Source organism: Myotis davidii, unplaced genomic scaffold (genome assembly GCF_000327345.1).
Source record: "Myotis davidii unplaced genomic scaffold, ASM32734v1 scaffold246, whole genome shotgun sequence".
NCBI classification, from domain to species: domain Eukaryota; kingdom Metazoa; phylum Chordata; class Mammalia; order Chiroptera; family Vespertilionidae; genus Myotis; species Myotis davidii.
Window position 1 is genome coordinate 779322 of NW_006296542.1, and position 14001 is coordinate 793322.

The 14001-nt window shown below is 50.2% G+C and overlaps 1 protein-coding gene across 4 annotated transcripts in view; it reads right to left on the reverse strand.

Moving 5' to 3' along the window:
- ATP2B4 (ATPase, Ca++ transporting, plasma membrane 4) overlaps positions 1-14001 on the reverse strand; it is a 94150-nt gene that overhangs the window by 28212 nt on the left and 51937 nt on the right. For 3 of the 4 annotated variants that reach the window (XM_006771996.2, XM_006771998.2, XM_006771997.2), the window contains exons 3-7: positions 3530-3727; positions 2659-2916; positions 2135-2260; positions 1374-1499; positions 256-291 (exon numbers count right to left, since the gene is read on the reverse strand). In XM_006771996.2, the coding sequence (XP_006772059.1) occupies positions 256-291; positions 1374-1499; positions 2135-2260; positions 2659-2916; positions 3530-3727 (744 nt within the window). The remainder of the gene's footprint in view (positions 1-255; positions 292-1373; positions 1500-2134; positions 2261-2658; positions 2917-3529; positions 3728-14001) is intronic. The other variant, XM_015569303.1, reaches the window with a different exon arrangement.

Here is a 14001-nt window from a genome sequence, read left to right on the forward strand (position 1 = left end):
CCACACACTCCCCAAGAGAAACCTTGACATGAGGTTCCTTGAGCCAACAGCAGAGGGTGCTGTTGTCCCATCTTGGATTGAGACCGGGACCTTGAGACCACCCCAAATCTCTGCACCTTCCTCAGGATGAGGCATCTGGGCCACAGCAGCAGATAACAGATTTATGGCGAGGAAAAGGGAGAAGGCAGATGGCCTGGAAGGTCTGGTTTGAGTGTAGTCAGGTAGAGATGGGAGATGAGTGGGTGGACAGGTTACCTTTGTTGCGATTTTCGGGGACTCCTTGTTTTTTACCTGTTTGAACAAGAAAGAAAAAAGTGGGGTGGAGACCCAAAGTGACTATTAAGAGATCAGATATCCAATTTGTTGGTCCTGCTCAGAGCCCCAAAGGGCGACAGCAAAGGGGCTGAAAAAAAATTGACCCCAGGAAGGGAATGTGAAGCAAGCTCCGTCTGCTCACACCCCTTCTCACTAGGGCTTCTCACGACACCACGGGGAATGGAGCAGACCACTCATGCAGGTGAGCGCACACTCACACAGCGCCTTCTCCCGAGCACGGCTGCATCACGTGGAGAAATGGGGTGGGGCTGGGAGCAAGAGGGGTGAACTGTGTTGGCCTGATGGCAAAGGCGCGGCAGAGTCCCCACGTCATCACCAGCACCAGGCCGCCTCCTCCTCACTCATCTGCAGGTAGCTGCAGAGACGAACAGCGTGTTGTTTCCTGGTCATACCCTGCCCTCCACTAAACGGCCTGAGACAGCCCTCTGTCTGAGTGGTGGAGTCCCTCTCTCCTTCCAGGGAAGAAGGAACGCTTAGGGGAAGCTGCAGATCTGGTTTTACTATGCTTTTCTCAGTTGCCTTCTGTGTTTCCTTCCTTCAAGAACAAGTGAATGGCAAAGGCAGGGCTAACGTCACGGTAGGCATTACCTGTTTGCTCACTCTCCTAGCTGCTCTCTCTCTTCCACTGGCAGCCCATGGTTCGGCAGGAATCCAGCCATCTCCAGGCCAGTTTTCCATTAGCCCTCATGGTTCATTTGCCCCCCTCCACCTCCATGTTTGAGGAAGAAAGGGAGGGGATCAGAGGACTACCTGGAGGGGTAGTTAGGGCCAGAGCACCTAGCCAGCTCATTTGGGGGCAGGCTTTATAACTCACCTCTTTACAACCCACCAATATGCACAGAGATGGAGGCTCAAGTGCAACCTGATTTGGGAGCTAGAGCCAGGATCTGGGGTTCACCAGAGCCCCCTAGAGAGCCAGGGTGGCCATCTGCGTCTCTGCTCTTCATCCAGCAGTCTCCCATCAGATCTGCTCCCTTGCCTCCTGGCTTGTCGATGGGGACAGGAGGAAAGAGAGTCTCATTCTGAATGCCTCTTACCTTTCTTCTTCTTCTCCTCCTCTTCCTCCTCACTGGCCCCCAAGAGGGTAAAGATGATTCCAGTCTGGGAGTTGACACCCACAGCAGTCACTACCATCCGGCCAGAACCTTCCATGACATGGGTCCCTGTGGGAGAAAGGAGAAGGTGGGAAGAGTGTTGTGTTTTACACCTTGGCCTGCTCCAGTGTAAAACACAGACTCCCTTCCTCCCCTGTGGATAATGACATGCTCAGCAGAGAGAAGGAAAAGGTCAAGAGCTGGGGCCATTTAAAATAGAATAAGCAGCCCAGCTGGTGTGGCTCAGTGGTTGAGTATCGACCTATGAACCAGGAGGTCACAGTTCAATTCCTGATCAGGGCACATGCCCAGCTTGCAGGTTCGATCCCTAGTGGGGAGTGTGCAGGAGGCAGCTGATCAATGAGTCCCTCTCATCATTGATGTTTCTCCCTCTCTCTCCTTCTCCCTTCCTCTCTGAAATCAATAAACATATATTAAAAAAATAAAATAGATCAAGTAAATTGGGGGATAAGAAGATAAGTGTGTCTAACTGCTTTAGAGTAAGGCTCCTTCCCCCACCACCCACCCTCTTCTAGCACTTGCTCCATCGAGAACTTCTGTTAGCTTACCTTAGATCCTTGTATTTAACCCACTCATATGCCATTGCCCCGGGGAGAGGAGACAGAGCGGGGCCTGAATCAGGTCTCTGTGGCCTGGCTGTGTGGAAGGAGGCAGGATGGAAACCAAGGTGGCCAAAACCATACCTGAGAGCAACATGGGGTCTCTTTCTAAGGATTTCTTGACATGGTCCGATTCCCCAGTCAGAGAGCTCTCGTCAATCTTGAGATCATTCCCCTGGATCAGGATCCCATCTGCAGGCAGCAGGTCACCTAGTGCACAGAGGTGAAGGGGAGCCAGGGAAAGGTGGGCAGTAAGAGCCTGGCAGAGGATGGGGACCACCCAACACCATCTCAGACCTCTCACCTAGAAGCAATGGCCCAGAGAGCCTTTGAAAGACAACCTGGGACAAGACTATTTTCCAGGTATTACAATGTCAAACAATTGCTCCCCCCAAAACACCTTCCCATGGCCTGAATATTATCGACTTTTAACCCGAAGACACGTAAGTCTGACAGTCTTCTGGGAGCGTTTCCGTTAGTTCTTTCTCTGAATTTCCTTAGATAACCCCCTTAAAAGCGACCGAGAGGCTAACCCAATTTGGGAGCATACCTTTCTGGCCTCAGCAATAGGGAGAGTGGCATGGGTAAGAGAAGCGCGGAGCTCTCACCGTATTTGATTTGGGCGATATCACCCACCACGATTTCAGCCACGGGGAGCTGGATGATGTGACCATTTCGAATAACGGAGAATTTCTGTTCCTTTTCAATGCGGTTCTGCAGCCCTCTGAACTGTTTCTCTTTGCTCCAATCATTGAAGGCCGTCACGAGCACCACGATGATCACCGAGAACAGAATGGCTGCGCCCTCGATCCAGCCGGCTTCTGCCTCCCCTTCGTCCTCTGGGCTATTGATAGGTAGGCCACACTCTAGCGCAGCGAAAGGAGAGAAAGAGGGTCATCTAGGGGCTTTGATTGACGTTGAAGAAATGGGAGGTAGTTGCTTCTGCCATCCCTCAGAGTGGAAAGTCAAGGAAAGAGAATAATAAAAAAATGTAAACTCTTGGGCAAAAGAGCTTCCCTCTAGAGATATTGGAGGACAGCAGGATTGGGTTTCATTTCATTATTATATGTTAACCCAAAAGAAGCAAATGACTAAATAGCGCAAAACACGTCAACGCAAATTAAAGGCAGGTCACATGTAAAGAGCTTATGACTCCCGGCACGGTCAGGCGCCTGCTGTTATGTCCCCAGATGCCAACATTGGTGTGGGGCATGTTGGGAAGCAGGGCTGTGCTGGTTGGGTGAGGGTAGAGGATTTGTGACATTCCACACAGGGATTTCATGGGAAAAAGGGGGAAAGATCCTGGGATCAGAATGGGTTGGAAGAAAAGCTTATTAGCTACTTGTTGTTTCCTTTGGAGAACCCACCCTGAATAACGGGGGGACACTGTTAAGCCATAATCTGTCAACCACTGAGTGCTTTTTGGTGGTTGTGGGAAGAACCAGATCAGAGCTCTGTGGGGCTGTTCAAGACACTCACGTTCGTTTTCTTCACCATGGGGACGATAGAAGGACAGAACCAGGGAGATGATGGCTGCGATCTCCAGGATGATGAGGGTGACATCTTGAAGGGCTTCCCACACTAATTCTAAGAAGGTCTTGGGCTTTTTCGGGGGGATTAAGTTGTGTCCAAACACTTGTCTACGTTTTTCCAGATCTGCTGGGTTCCCGGATAGACCTGAAAAGGAGATAGGAGTGGGGTGAATGAATTGGAAAAATGGGGAAGAGATGAATGATAGAGGAAAGCAGTGAAAAGACCCCTGTACAAAGAAGACCCCTTGCACCCTAGCAGGTTTCTCAGTGGTTAGAGCATCGGCTTGAGGACTAAGGATCCTGGGTTTGATTCTGGTCAAGGTCATGTACCATGACTGCAGGCTCGATCCCTAGCCCTGGTCGGGGCATGTACGAAGGCAACCAATTGATGTGTCTCTCTCACGTGAATGGTTTTCTGTTTCTCTCTTCCATTCTCTCTTAAAAAAAAAAAAATCTGTGGAAAAATATCCTCAGGTGATGATTAACAAAACAAAACAACAAAAAAGACCTCTTGCTTCCTGATCTGCCCAAGTATGAGATCCAATTAGGGTTGTCAAACCATCCCAATTTGCTCAGGACTCAGGGGGTGTGAAACTTTCAGTCAAAAAAACTGCAACATGTTGGTCATAGCGGCCACTCAGCCTTCTTAGTCCCCAGCGTAAGCTAGCCTGTTCCTAAACTTCATCTCCTTATTGAGTTATGCACCAGGCTCCAGCTCTAAGAACACACACATTCTCTCTCATCATTGACGTTTCTCTGTCCCGCTCCCTTCCTCTCCGAAATCAATAAAAATATATTAAAAAAATGTGTCCTGGGTCTCACACAGTACTTCTCTCTCATATGACCATGCAAATGCTGGTGATGATTTAAAAACAGAGTTGGCTTCCATCCACTGGCTCACACAAAGGCCAGAAGAATACGCTGTCTGCTCAAGATCATGCGCGGAGGGGAGGAGACACAGCCCCACCAGGTGTCCCGATTTCGAGTTTCAGTGGCTTTAGGAGAAAAGAGGCGCCGAGACTCCAACTTCGGGCATCCCCTTGGCGCACACATACCCTTCACTTTCTGATGCACCAAGAAACAAAAACACACCCCGCTAAGAGGTACTACTATTCTACTAAGTACTATGTATGTAGACTAAGTACGAGGTACTAAGAGAAGTACTGCTATTCAGGTTGAATACAAAGAGAACAAAAAAGGTAGAGCCACAAAGTTAGACAGTACACCATCCTTGATAACCAGCATGCTCCCACTAACACACCTATGCTTGCATACCGGCGCCAGTGGTGCACACATGTTCTGAGCATGTTCCCAGAGAGAAAACAGAATTCTTCCCAGTGCTTTCCTTATAGTTGGGCCTCTCTGCTGGGTTCCCAGGGGTTTACACTTTAAGGGAAGTGGGGAAATCCTAAAATTTCCATTACTGCCAATTGGCTTGTTTCAAGCTGTTTCCACACAACAGCAAATTAGCCCCTTCTTGGCACTTGAAGTTACTGGGCTGCACAGCTGGGTGGGTTCCTCACAGGCAGGGTGGGGCAACCTTTGTCCTGGAAAAAGTCAGCAGATGAGGAGGGCTAGACTCAGAGAACAGAGCTTCACAGAGTGCAAAGAACCCAGCCGGGATGCCCAGTGGTTAGCATCGACCTATGAACCAGGAGGTCACGATTCGATTCCCGGTCAGGGCACATGCCCGGGTTGCAGGCTGGATCCCCAGTGTGGGGCATGCAGGAGGCAGCCGATCAATGATTCTCATCATTGATGTTTCTATCTCTCTCTCCCTTTCCCTTTCTCTCTGAAATCAATGTAAATATATTTAAAAAAAAGAGTGCAAAGAAAAGCAGATGACAGGGCTCTGCAAGGAGAAAACGGAGACACTGGAGCCAGAAAGCTTCTTCAGACTAAAATCAACATGCAGGGTATTCCCCTGGCAGGGCTGCGGGGTGTAGCGTGAGGGCAAATATCGACTCTCCATCTCCACTGAATAGGCCCCAAGAGTGTTATCTTAACTAGCAAGAGGGTTAGACTGAAGGAAGACTTTCAGACAAAAGATGATTTTGAAAAGGGAGTCTTGTTTCCAGGGTCTGAGACAGCCTCCACGTCTCTATCCTAAAAACAAAGCCACCAGGAGAGAGGCACATGAGATACTCATCTGCCTGGGATGGTAGATTTGGGACCCTGCCTGGGTATAAGGGGGAGTGAACTGGCATCCACACTTGGGGAGTCTGGGATTGGAGAACCCTCCACTTGTTAGTGTTCAGGGGAGGAAAACAGGAGCCAGTGGGGGAAGTGGTGCCGGATGGTCATGTCCCCAGCCTCGTGCCTCCCCGGGCCAAGATGCACCACCCTGGCCTCTGGGTGGCACTGCTGAGCTCTAAAGGGGAGCATTGCTTCGGCAAGAGCCGTTAGAGGCAAGTAGGCTGCTTCCCAGAAGTCAGGCTCCCAGCAGGGAAGGAAAGCGAGGGCCTGGGAAAGGAGTGCTCCTGGGCAGGGCATCGTGATCCCCAGGCAGGCAGAGGCAGAGCTGCCAGGGGCAGGGCCTTGCTGGCTCCTTCTCCCCAGGGACCCGAGGCAGCAGGGCTGTGCCAAGTTGGGACTGCTGTGCTGGAGGGCCAGCCTTGCCTGAGGGAACAGGAGTTCTGCTTGTCTGTCAGTCTACTTGGGGCGTTTCTCAAGGAGGCAGGATTCATAATATAAAGTGACTGACAGCGTAATGGGATTCACAGTGCAACGGGATTCGTAATGTGAAGAGGTGGTCGCTGCCTCCTTTACAAGAGCGAGTACACGCCTGTGAGGGCAAACCATGACGTCAGATGCTAGAGATGATCATAGGAACTTCACAGGAGCTTAATGAAGGCCCAGCAACAGCCACAGCCACAACCACAACAGCAACCACCACCCATGTGAGGTGGCCCTGCCTCTCTCTGTTCTCATATTAATACCGTGTAATCATCCTTGACTCCTTCCTCTTCCTCTCCCTCTCCCTCTCTCTCGCCCTCTCCCTCTCCCTCTCCCTCTCGCCCTCTCTCTCTCTCTTTCATCTATTGTATCCATTTAGTCAGGAAATCCTGTTATTTTTTCCTTCAAAGTACATTGAAGGCCTACTCCTTTCTCCTTTTTCATGGCTACCATCCAGGTCTAAAGCATCATCATCATCATCATCACCATCATCTCTTGCCTGGATTATTACCACTGCCTTCTAACTGGTCTCCTTGCTTCCCCCTTGCCTTCTATTCTCATTCTCTTCAATAGAGTAGCCAGAATGATATTCTCCAAACCAACTCATGGTGCCCATCCACTCAGAATCCTCTGGTGGCTTTCCCTTGGGGTGAAACTGGGCACTGAAGGCCAATTAGCCCCCGCAATGGCCAATTAGGAAAAGCACACTCCTTAACTCCTACCACGTTCCCCTTGGCGACGGAGATCCCAGCCAAGCGAGCCTTCCTCCCAGTCTCCGAACGCACTAGACATGCTTCTATTTCGGGGCCCCTGTTCCCTTGGCTCAGATTCCTCTTCACTAGGTAGGGTTCATTCTCTCACCTTCTTCAGGTCTTTGTACAAATGTCACCTTTACAGTGAGGCCTGCCCTGACCACTGTGTTTAACATTAGGACTTCTCTGCCCCAGCACGCCCCGCCTCCCTTACCCTGCTCATTGTCCCCTCTCCTGGCCTTCTCCCCTAATACATGCTAGAATGTATTCATCTATTGTTTGTCTGTCCCCCTCCACCAGGGCAGAAACTTTGACTCTGTTCCTTAGGTCTGCAGCAGTGCCTGACACATGGTAGCACACATATTTGTTGAATGAGCTGAACAAATGAGCAATAAATAAGTTTGCGAACATTTAAGCGATTACTGACGCTTCATTAGGTACTTTTGTGTCTTCTCATGTAAAATAACCCCATGCGGTAGCTCCTGTTAAGCCCATTTTACATATAAGCAAACTAAGACGTGTATGTAACTACTCAAGCGGAGTATGTGACCGAGGCTGCTCCCTCCACAGGAAGCAACTGGATGCCAACCTGTCCACAGAGGGGCTGGGGCAGAGGCAGCCGCGCCCCCGGGGCTCCATCCTAGTGCCACGAGCTAGTCTTGGTTTGCCTGGGACTTCCCTGGTTTTAGCAAGGAAGCTCCCGCCTCTGGGGAATGCCCGAGCACACCCCCTCAGTCCCAGGCAGAGAGGGTGGCCACCCCGCTGTCTTCACCGAGGGCAGCCCCGAAGGTGCTTTCCTGTGCCTCTGAGCAGATCAGCCCGTTCCCACTGCCCACAGTTGGGGTGAATCAGTTCTGCCCTCAAGGACGGTGACATCACGTCTGTCAGTCCAACCTATACATGTTGTATTCAATCAAAGGTTCATTCTGGCCTTTCTTGGGCCCAAGCAAATGACACAAGACACAGCATGGGAAACAAAAAAGGTCAGGCCTTGCTCTCACCCAGAGGCCCTCAGGGTCCCCCACGGACTCCCTTTGTGCTATTTTCTCTCATGCGTGTGCTCCACCTTAATCACGCTAAGCTCTTCAATAGCTACCTTAAGAAGCCAAGGGGCTGTCCCGTTCCCAGCATGCCCTGTGGCAGGGAGGGGCAGGCTGGGCTATTAGCATAGTAGCCTTGGGAATCCTCCCTCCGACATGTGGCATGGCACAGAAGGCCATGTGGGACCGGGAGCCGGGCCAATCCCCGGTTCTGGGCTTTCCATTCCAACCCTCCCTGCCCCCGAGAGGCCGCCGGCCCGAGCCCAGCAGCCGTCATTGCACACTCACACTTGTCCAGCCCTGATCTCTGCACTGCTGCTCAAACGCATGGCTTCCTGGAGGGGGAAGGAAGACTTGGCGGGGAGACAATGCTGGACACATAGGAAAAGGGTTTCCCCCTAAAATACATCAAGCAAATAAGAGGAAACCTTGTCCGCAAGAACATGGGAAAGTCCACCCACACAGGAGTGCTCTGGCCCCAGGACCAGACTGAACACATGAGCTGGGAGAGGTGACAAGAATTTCGCAGGCCGTGAAGTCATCGCCCCCACCCCACGCTGGGAGTGACAGGCCCCTGCCCAGGCTGGCGGGAGATGGAAACTCTGTGTGTGCAGCCTGGGCTGGGACCCGGGGCTAGGGCGGGACGCTGCGGCCCAGCCCTCAGTGGCCCGGCTCCAGCAGAAAGGGCCGGGGCCAGCCGCCCCAGGAGGCCCAGGACTGTCTGCAGAGGCACCCTTATCAGAACCAGCTCAGCCCCAGAGAGGGTGTGGCCGGGTTGGGCCTCACGAGGGACTTCCCAGCTGGCTGAGTTATGACACCTTGCCAGAGCGTCGCCCACACAGACAGCGCCAGGGCGGGGTTCCTCTGGGCTGACTCGAAGGCAGTCCTCTCTGGGACATGAGCTCAGACATCAGAAGTCCTACCTTGTAAACCCTGAACAAGGGGCTACGGGGAGGAGTAGCTTCAAGTCAACGCAGAAAGCCACAGGCATGCCCAGCCAGTGTGGCTCAATGTTTGAGTGTCAACCTATGAACCAGAAAGTCACGGTTCGATTCCCGATCAGGGCACATGCCTGGGCTGCGTGCTTGATCCCCAGTGTGGGGCGTGCAGGAGGCAGCTGATCAAGGATGCTCTCTCATCACTGATGTTTCTCTCTCTCTCTCCCTCTCTCTTTCTCTCTGAAATCAATTAAAAAGATATTAAAAAAGAAAGAAAAGAAGCCCACAGGCTTTAGCCAGCGCCTGCTGCTGACCAGAACGGCTTCCACACTTGGGCTTCTCCAGCTGAGCACACGCCAGCGTGGCCTTCCAGCCCCAGAGATAAAGCACCTTCCCTAGGGGTGAGCAGGAGGTGGCGGGCTTGGAGAAGAATGCCCCTCGCCTCATTCATTCTCTTCCAAAACACCCTGGGGAGTGGGAGAGGGCGCGTCCTCAGGGAACAGCCCCTTATCTGGCCCCCTGCTCTGTGCCCCTTTTGAACACTCAGCTCTGTCAGAGGGGAGAGCAAGCTCCCCCAGGGCCCCCACAGCCCTCTCCTCGGCCGCCTTCTCCACACTGCGCGCAGGTGCTTCCGTCGGGGTCACACTCCCAGTGCTCACACCTCACAGCTCAACAGGGAGAGTGAAGGGCCCCCTCCAGGGAGAGGCAGCACCGGCCTCAGTCCAGGGTCAAGACAGCTGACCCTGCGATGGTTCAATGCAAGGCAGCACCAAGAGGGTGCAAATCAAAACAAACCTCACAACCGCTTCTGCGGAGCTGCCCCAGGAAAGCAGCGCAGAGGGTTCCAGGCTGGTGGGAGGGGAGAGAGAAAGGGGTGGGGGTGGGGGTGCTCAGGTTCAGGAAGATTTAGCTGCTCTCCCCATCAAGATTCCACAGCCCCCTGTCTGGCAGCATCATGCCAGCTAACCCAGAAGTCCAGCCCTGGGCGGGGAGGGGCTGGATAGAAAAGAATTCCCCGAGCCTGGGGTTGAGCTGGCGAGAGAAGGCCCACAGCTGTCATGCACTGTTGGCCTAATTCAACCCTAGGCAGGAGCGCGAACCAGACAGAACTCCCAGGATGCACCGTGGAATTCCCTGCAGGGAGGAGGGACGGAGGGAGGGCACGTTTACTCTCCCGTTTTTCTCAATCATCCACCATATGGCGGAGGATGCTGCTTCCCCCAGGTTTTGTGAACATCTTGCCCACCCCTCTACCAAGTACTAAATATTCCTTTTATGGAGCTACTGGGCTTGCCTGAACGACTCCCTTCACAGCAGAGCTGCTTTCTGGCTGTTTGAGCCGGTCTGTCACACTCTCCCCTCCTCCCTCCAAGAGACTCTTTTGTTTTGAGTTTCTCTCGCATCTTAGTCCAGGGCTAACATATCTGCCCAAAGTGTGACCGCTGCCGACTGTGAACTCTGCAGCTATGTGCACATGAATTGCTTTTAGGATAATTTATTTGGCATCTTTAGTAGAACTGGGGCAAGGGGGCAAGGGAATGGCTACGGGGCAGAGGTCGAGAGGAAAGAGGGGTAGCTCTGCTATGCTTCTATCCTGAAATTGATGAGCCCCTAAAAATGGATATTCTCAAAGAGAGACAGAGAAGTCTCAAAGAAGCCCATCTTGTAACTGTCCCACCCACAGTCACTCATCCCCCTAAATCCCCCTCAACACGAAGATTCTCTAAAGCAGTGGTCTCTAAGTAGTGGGTGTGCATCCATCTGTCGAGGCTTGGGAAAATACCAGAACTTTTAATATTACTTCATACATCTTTATTTCTTGAATATCTTATGTAAGTAATATTAGTGTTAGAAGTACTAATAGTAATACAGTAGTGCTGTAGGTGAACACTTATTGGGTCTATGTGTTCAAATTTGTTTACTAGATCGACAATTCTACCAGAACCGTGGTCGGCAAACTGTGGCTCGCGAGCCGGCCGCGCGACACATGCGGCCCTTTGGCCCCTTCAGTGTGGCTCTTCCACAAAATACCATGTGCGGGCACGCACGTACAGTGTGATTGAAACTTCGTGGCCCATGTGCAGAAGTCGGTATTTTGTGGAAGAGCCGGTATTTTGTGGAAGAGCCACACTGAAGGGGCCAAAGAGCCGCATGTAGCTCGTGAGCCGCGGTTTGCTGAGCCGCAGTTTGACAGCCACTATACTAGAAATTCCAATCTGCCACAGCCCCAGGATGTCCCAGCTGTGGAAAATGGTAGAACATGCCTCAAGAACATGGTAAAAGGAACAGTTAGAGCCCTAAGATCTTAAGGTGGAGGAGATATTAACCTAAATTCTGCAGTTAATGAACCAGAATTGAAATTTGGGCTGATTGTCTTATAATAGACTACAGGCCCGGTGCACAAATTTGTGCACAGGTGGGGGGGGTGGTCCCTCGGCCTGGCTGGTGATGGGGGCCTATGGGGGCTGGCCCAGGGGGAGGGACCGTGGGAAGTTGGCCAGCTGCAGGAGGTTGGCTGTGGGAGTGCACTGACCACCAGGGGGCTGCTCCTGCATGGATCGTCTGCCGCCTGGTGGTCAGTGTGCTGTCATAGCAACCTGTCGACTGGTCATTCAGTCGACCGGTCGTAATGGTCGCTTAGGCTTTTATATTATAGATTCTCTCCCCTCCTGCCATTTACTCCCCAAAGAATCTCAGCTCCCTAAACCTGGTAGATGCTCAGTGCTTATGCCAAGATGCTCACACCTTCAGCCGGAACATTCAGTAAGTGGTAGCAATTACCTGGGGCTTCAGGACAGCTCCCCAGACATGTGCTTCTGAGGTGTGTGGTTTGTTTTGAGCTAAAGGCAATTCCAGCCTCAGGCTCAGGAGAAACTTAGGCCCCTCCCTCTAACTTCCTAGAAGAACTTGAATTAGGGGGCTTCCCCATATATAAGATTATTAGAGGTAACATTTTGACTTATCCAAACGGCAGAACAAGCTTTTATTTTTTCTTCTTGTCATCCTGCAATGACCCTTTGAAGCCCCAAGGCACCTTTGCCTCATCCCTAGCTCAGTGCCTTAGAACCTCAATTGCCCTTTCTGTCTCTGAACCTCTCATGCAAGGGGGGTCTCTAACCCTCTCCTGTATGTGGGGTTCCATTCATATGTATGGATTAAGTTTGGTTATTTTTTCTCGCTAATCTGTCTCATGTCTATTTGATGACTGGACCAGCCAGAAGATTGAGGGTAGCGTTACCCTGGAGCATGGCCAGGCCACAGCTTCCCTAGGCAGGCCGACGATACAGGAGTTCTATCTCTAACTCCTAGTCCCCTGCAATCCCTTCAGCCTCGGTCCCTACATGTGTGTACTCCTGTAACACCCATCATAGCACTCTGACAATATTTCTGAAATTGCCTTAATTTCTGCGTATTCTTTTTATAGCCTATAAGTTCTATGGAAAAAGGAACTGTGCCAGTTGTGCTCACCATTGCATCCCCAGCACCAGCAAGATATTAAATTATTTGTTGAATTTGATTGCAAAGGAATTGGAAGCCCTCTGTATCCCATGTCACACCCTCAACTCTGCAGAGGAGACAAGTAGTAGGGTACAGAGGGCACATGAAATATAATTCCCACCAACATTCTTCTAGATCCAAATTCAATAGGAATTGTCTTTACCTCTCAGAACAAAGTCCAGAGACAATGATTTATTCTTTAGTGAAGGCTCCCCTTCTCTGTCCTTTCTAGTCTGGGCATAGATCTTCTTCCTACTGTTGGCTCCTCCTCATCTTTCTTTTTCCTAAAAAAGGGTAGCACAGCTGAGGACCAATGTGGGAAAGTTCTCTGGGGAAAGAACTGATAAATCCTGTAATCCAATCACAGAGATTTCTCTGCCTTGCTTTCTCCCGCCTCCATGTAATCTTCCTTCCATGCCCTCCTTAATTCTAAATGAGTAAAAGGAGCTGCAGAACTGTCATTCTCTGGAGCAGGGGTCCTCAAACTACGGCCCGCGGGCCACATGCAAATACAAATATTGTATTTGTTCCCGTTTTGTTTTTTTACTTCAAAATAAGATATGTGCAGTGTGCATAGGAATTTGTTCATAGTTTTTTTTTAAACTATAGTCTGGCTTTCCAACGGTCTGAGGGACAGTGAACTGGCCCCCTGTTTAAAAAGTTTGAGGACCCCTGCTCTGGAGCATCTGAGATCTCGCTTCCCAGCATGTCAATGGTTTGGCTCAAATAAACTCTTATAAAAATTCTCTACAAGTTTGGATGTTCCCATGTTGATAAATAAAATAAACTTAAATTATCTGTGATTTGAGATTCCCTGTTGCTGCTCTAGCATGAGGACTGTGAGTCAGAAACCATGAAATATTCCATTGTGTTTTAACCTGTGGTAAGACCTTAGGTGACTAATCTAGCACCTTTTGGCCTGTTGAGAGAAAGGGTATATATGAATTAACATTTTAAAATCAAGTCCCACCTGCCTCTAGAATGTGTAAATTTACAATAATAAAACCATGTTAGAAAAGAGGATAAATAACAATTGACACCACAGAAATACAAAAGATAAGAGAATATTATGAAAACTATTCGCCGACAAATTGGACAATCGAGAAGAAATGGTTAAATTCCTAGAAACATACAATCTCCCAAAGTTGAATCAAAGAAGAAACATAAAATCTGAATAGACCAATTATAACTAACAAAATCGAAGCAGTAATAAAAAACTCCCAACAAACAAAAGTCCTGGACCAGATGGCTTCATGGGTAAATTTTACCAAATATTCAAAGAATAACTAACACCTATCCTTCTCAAACTATTCTAAAAAATTCAAGAGAAGGGAAGATTCCCAAGCTCATTTTATGAGGCCAACATTATCCTAATTTCAAAACCAGATAAAGACACTACAAAGAAAATAAAATTATAGGCCAATATCCCCAATGAACATAGATGCAAAAGACCTTAACAAAATATTAGCAAATAAAATTCAGGAATACATTAAAAAGATCACACACCATAATCAA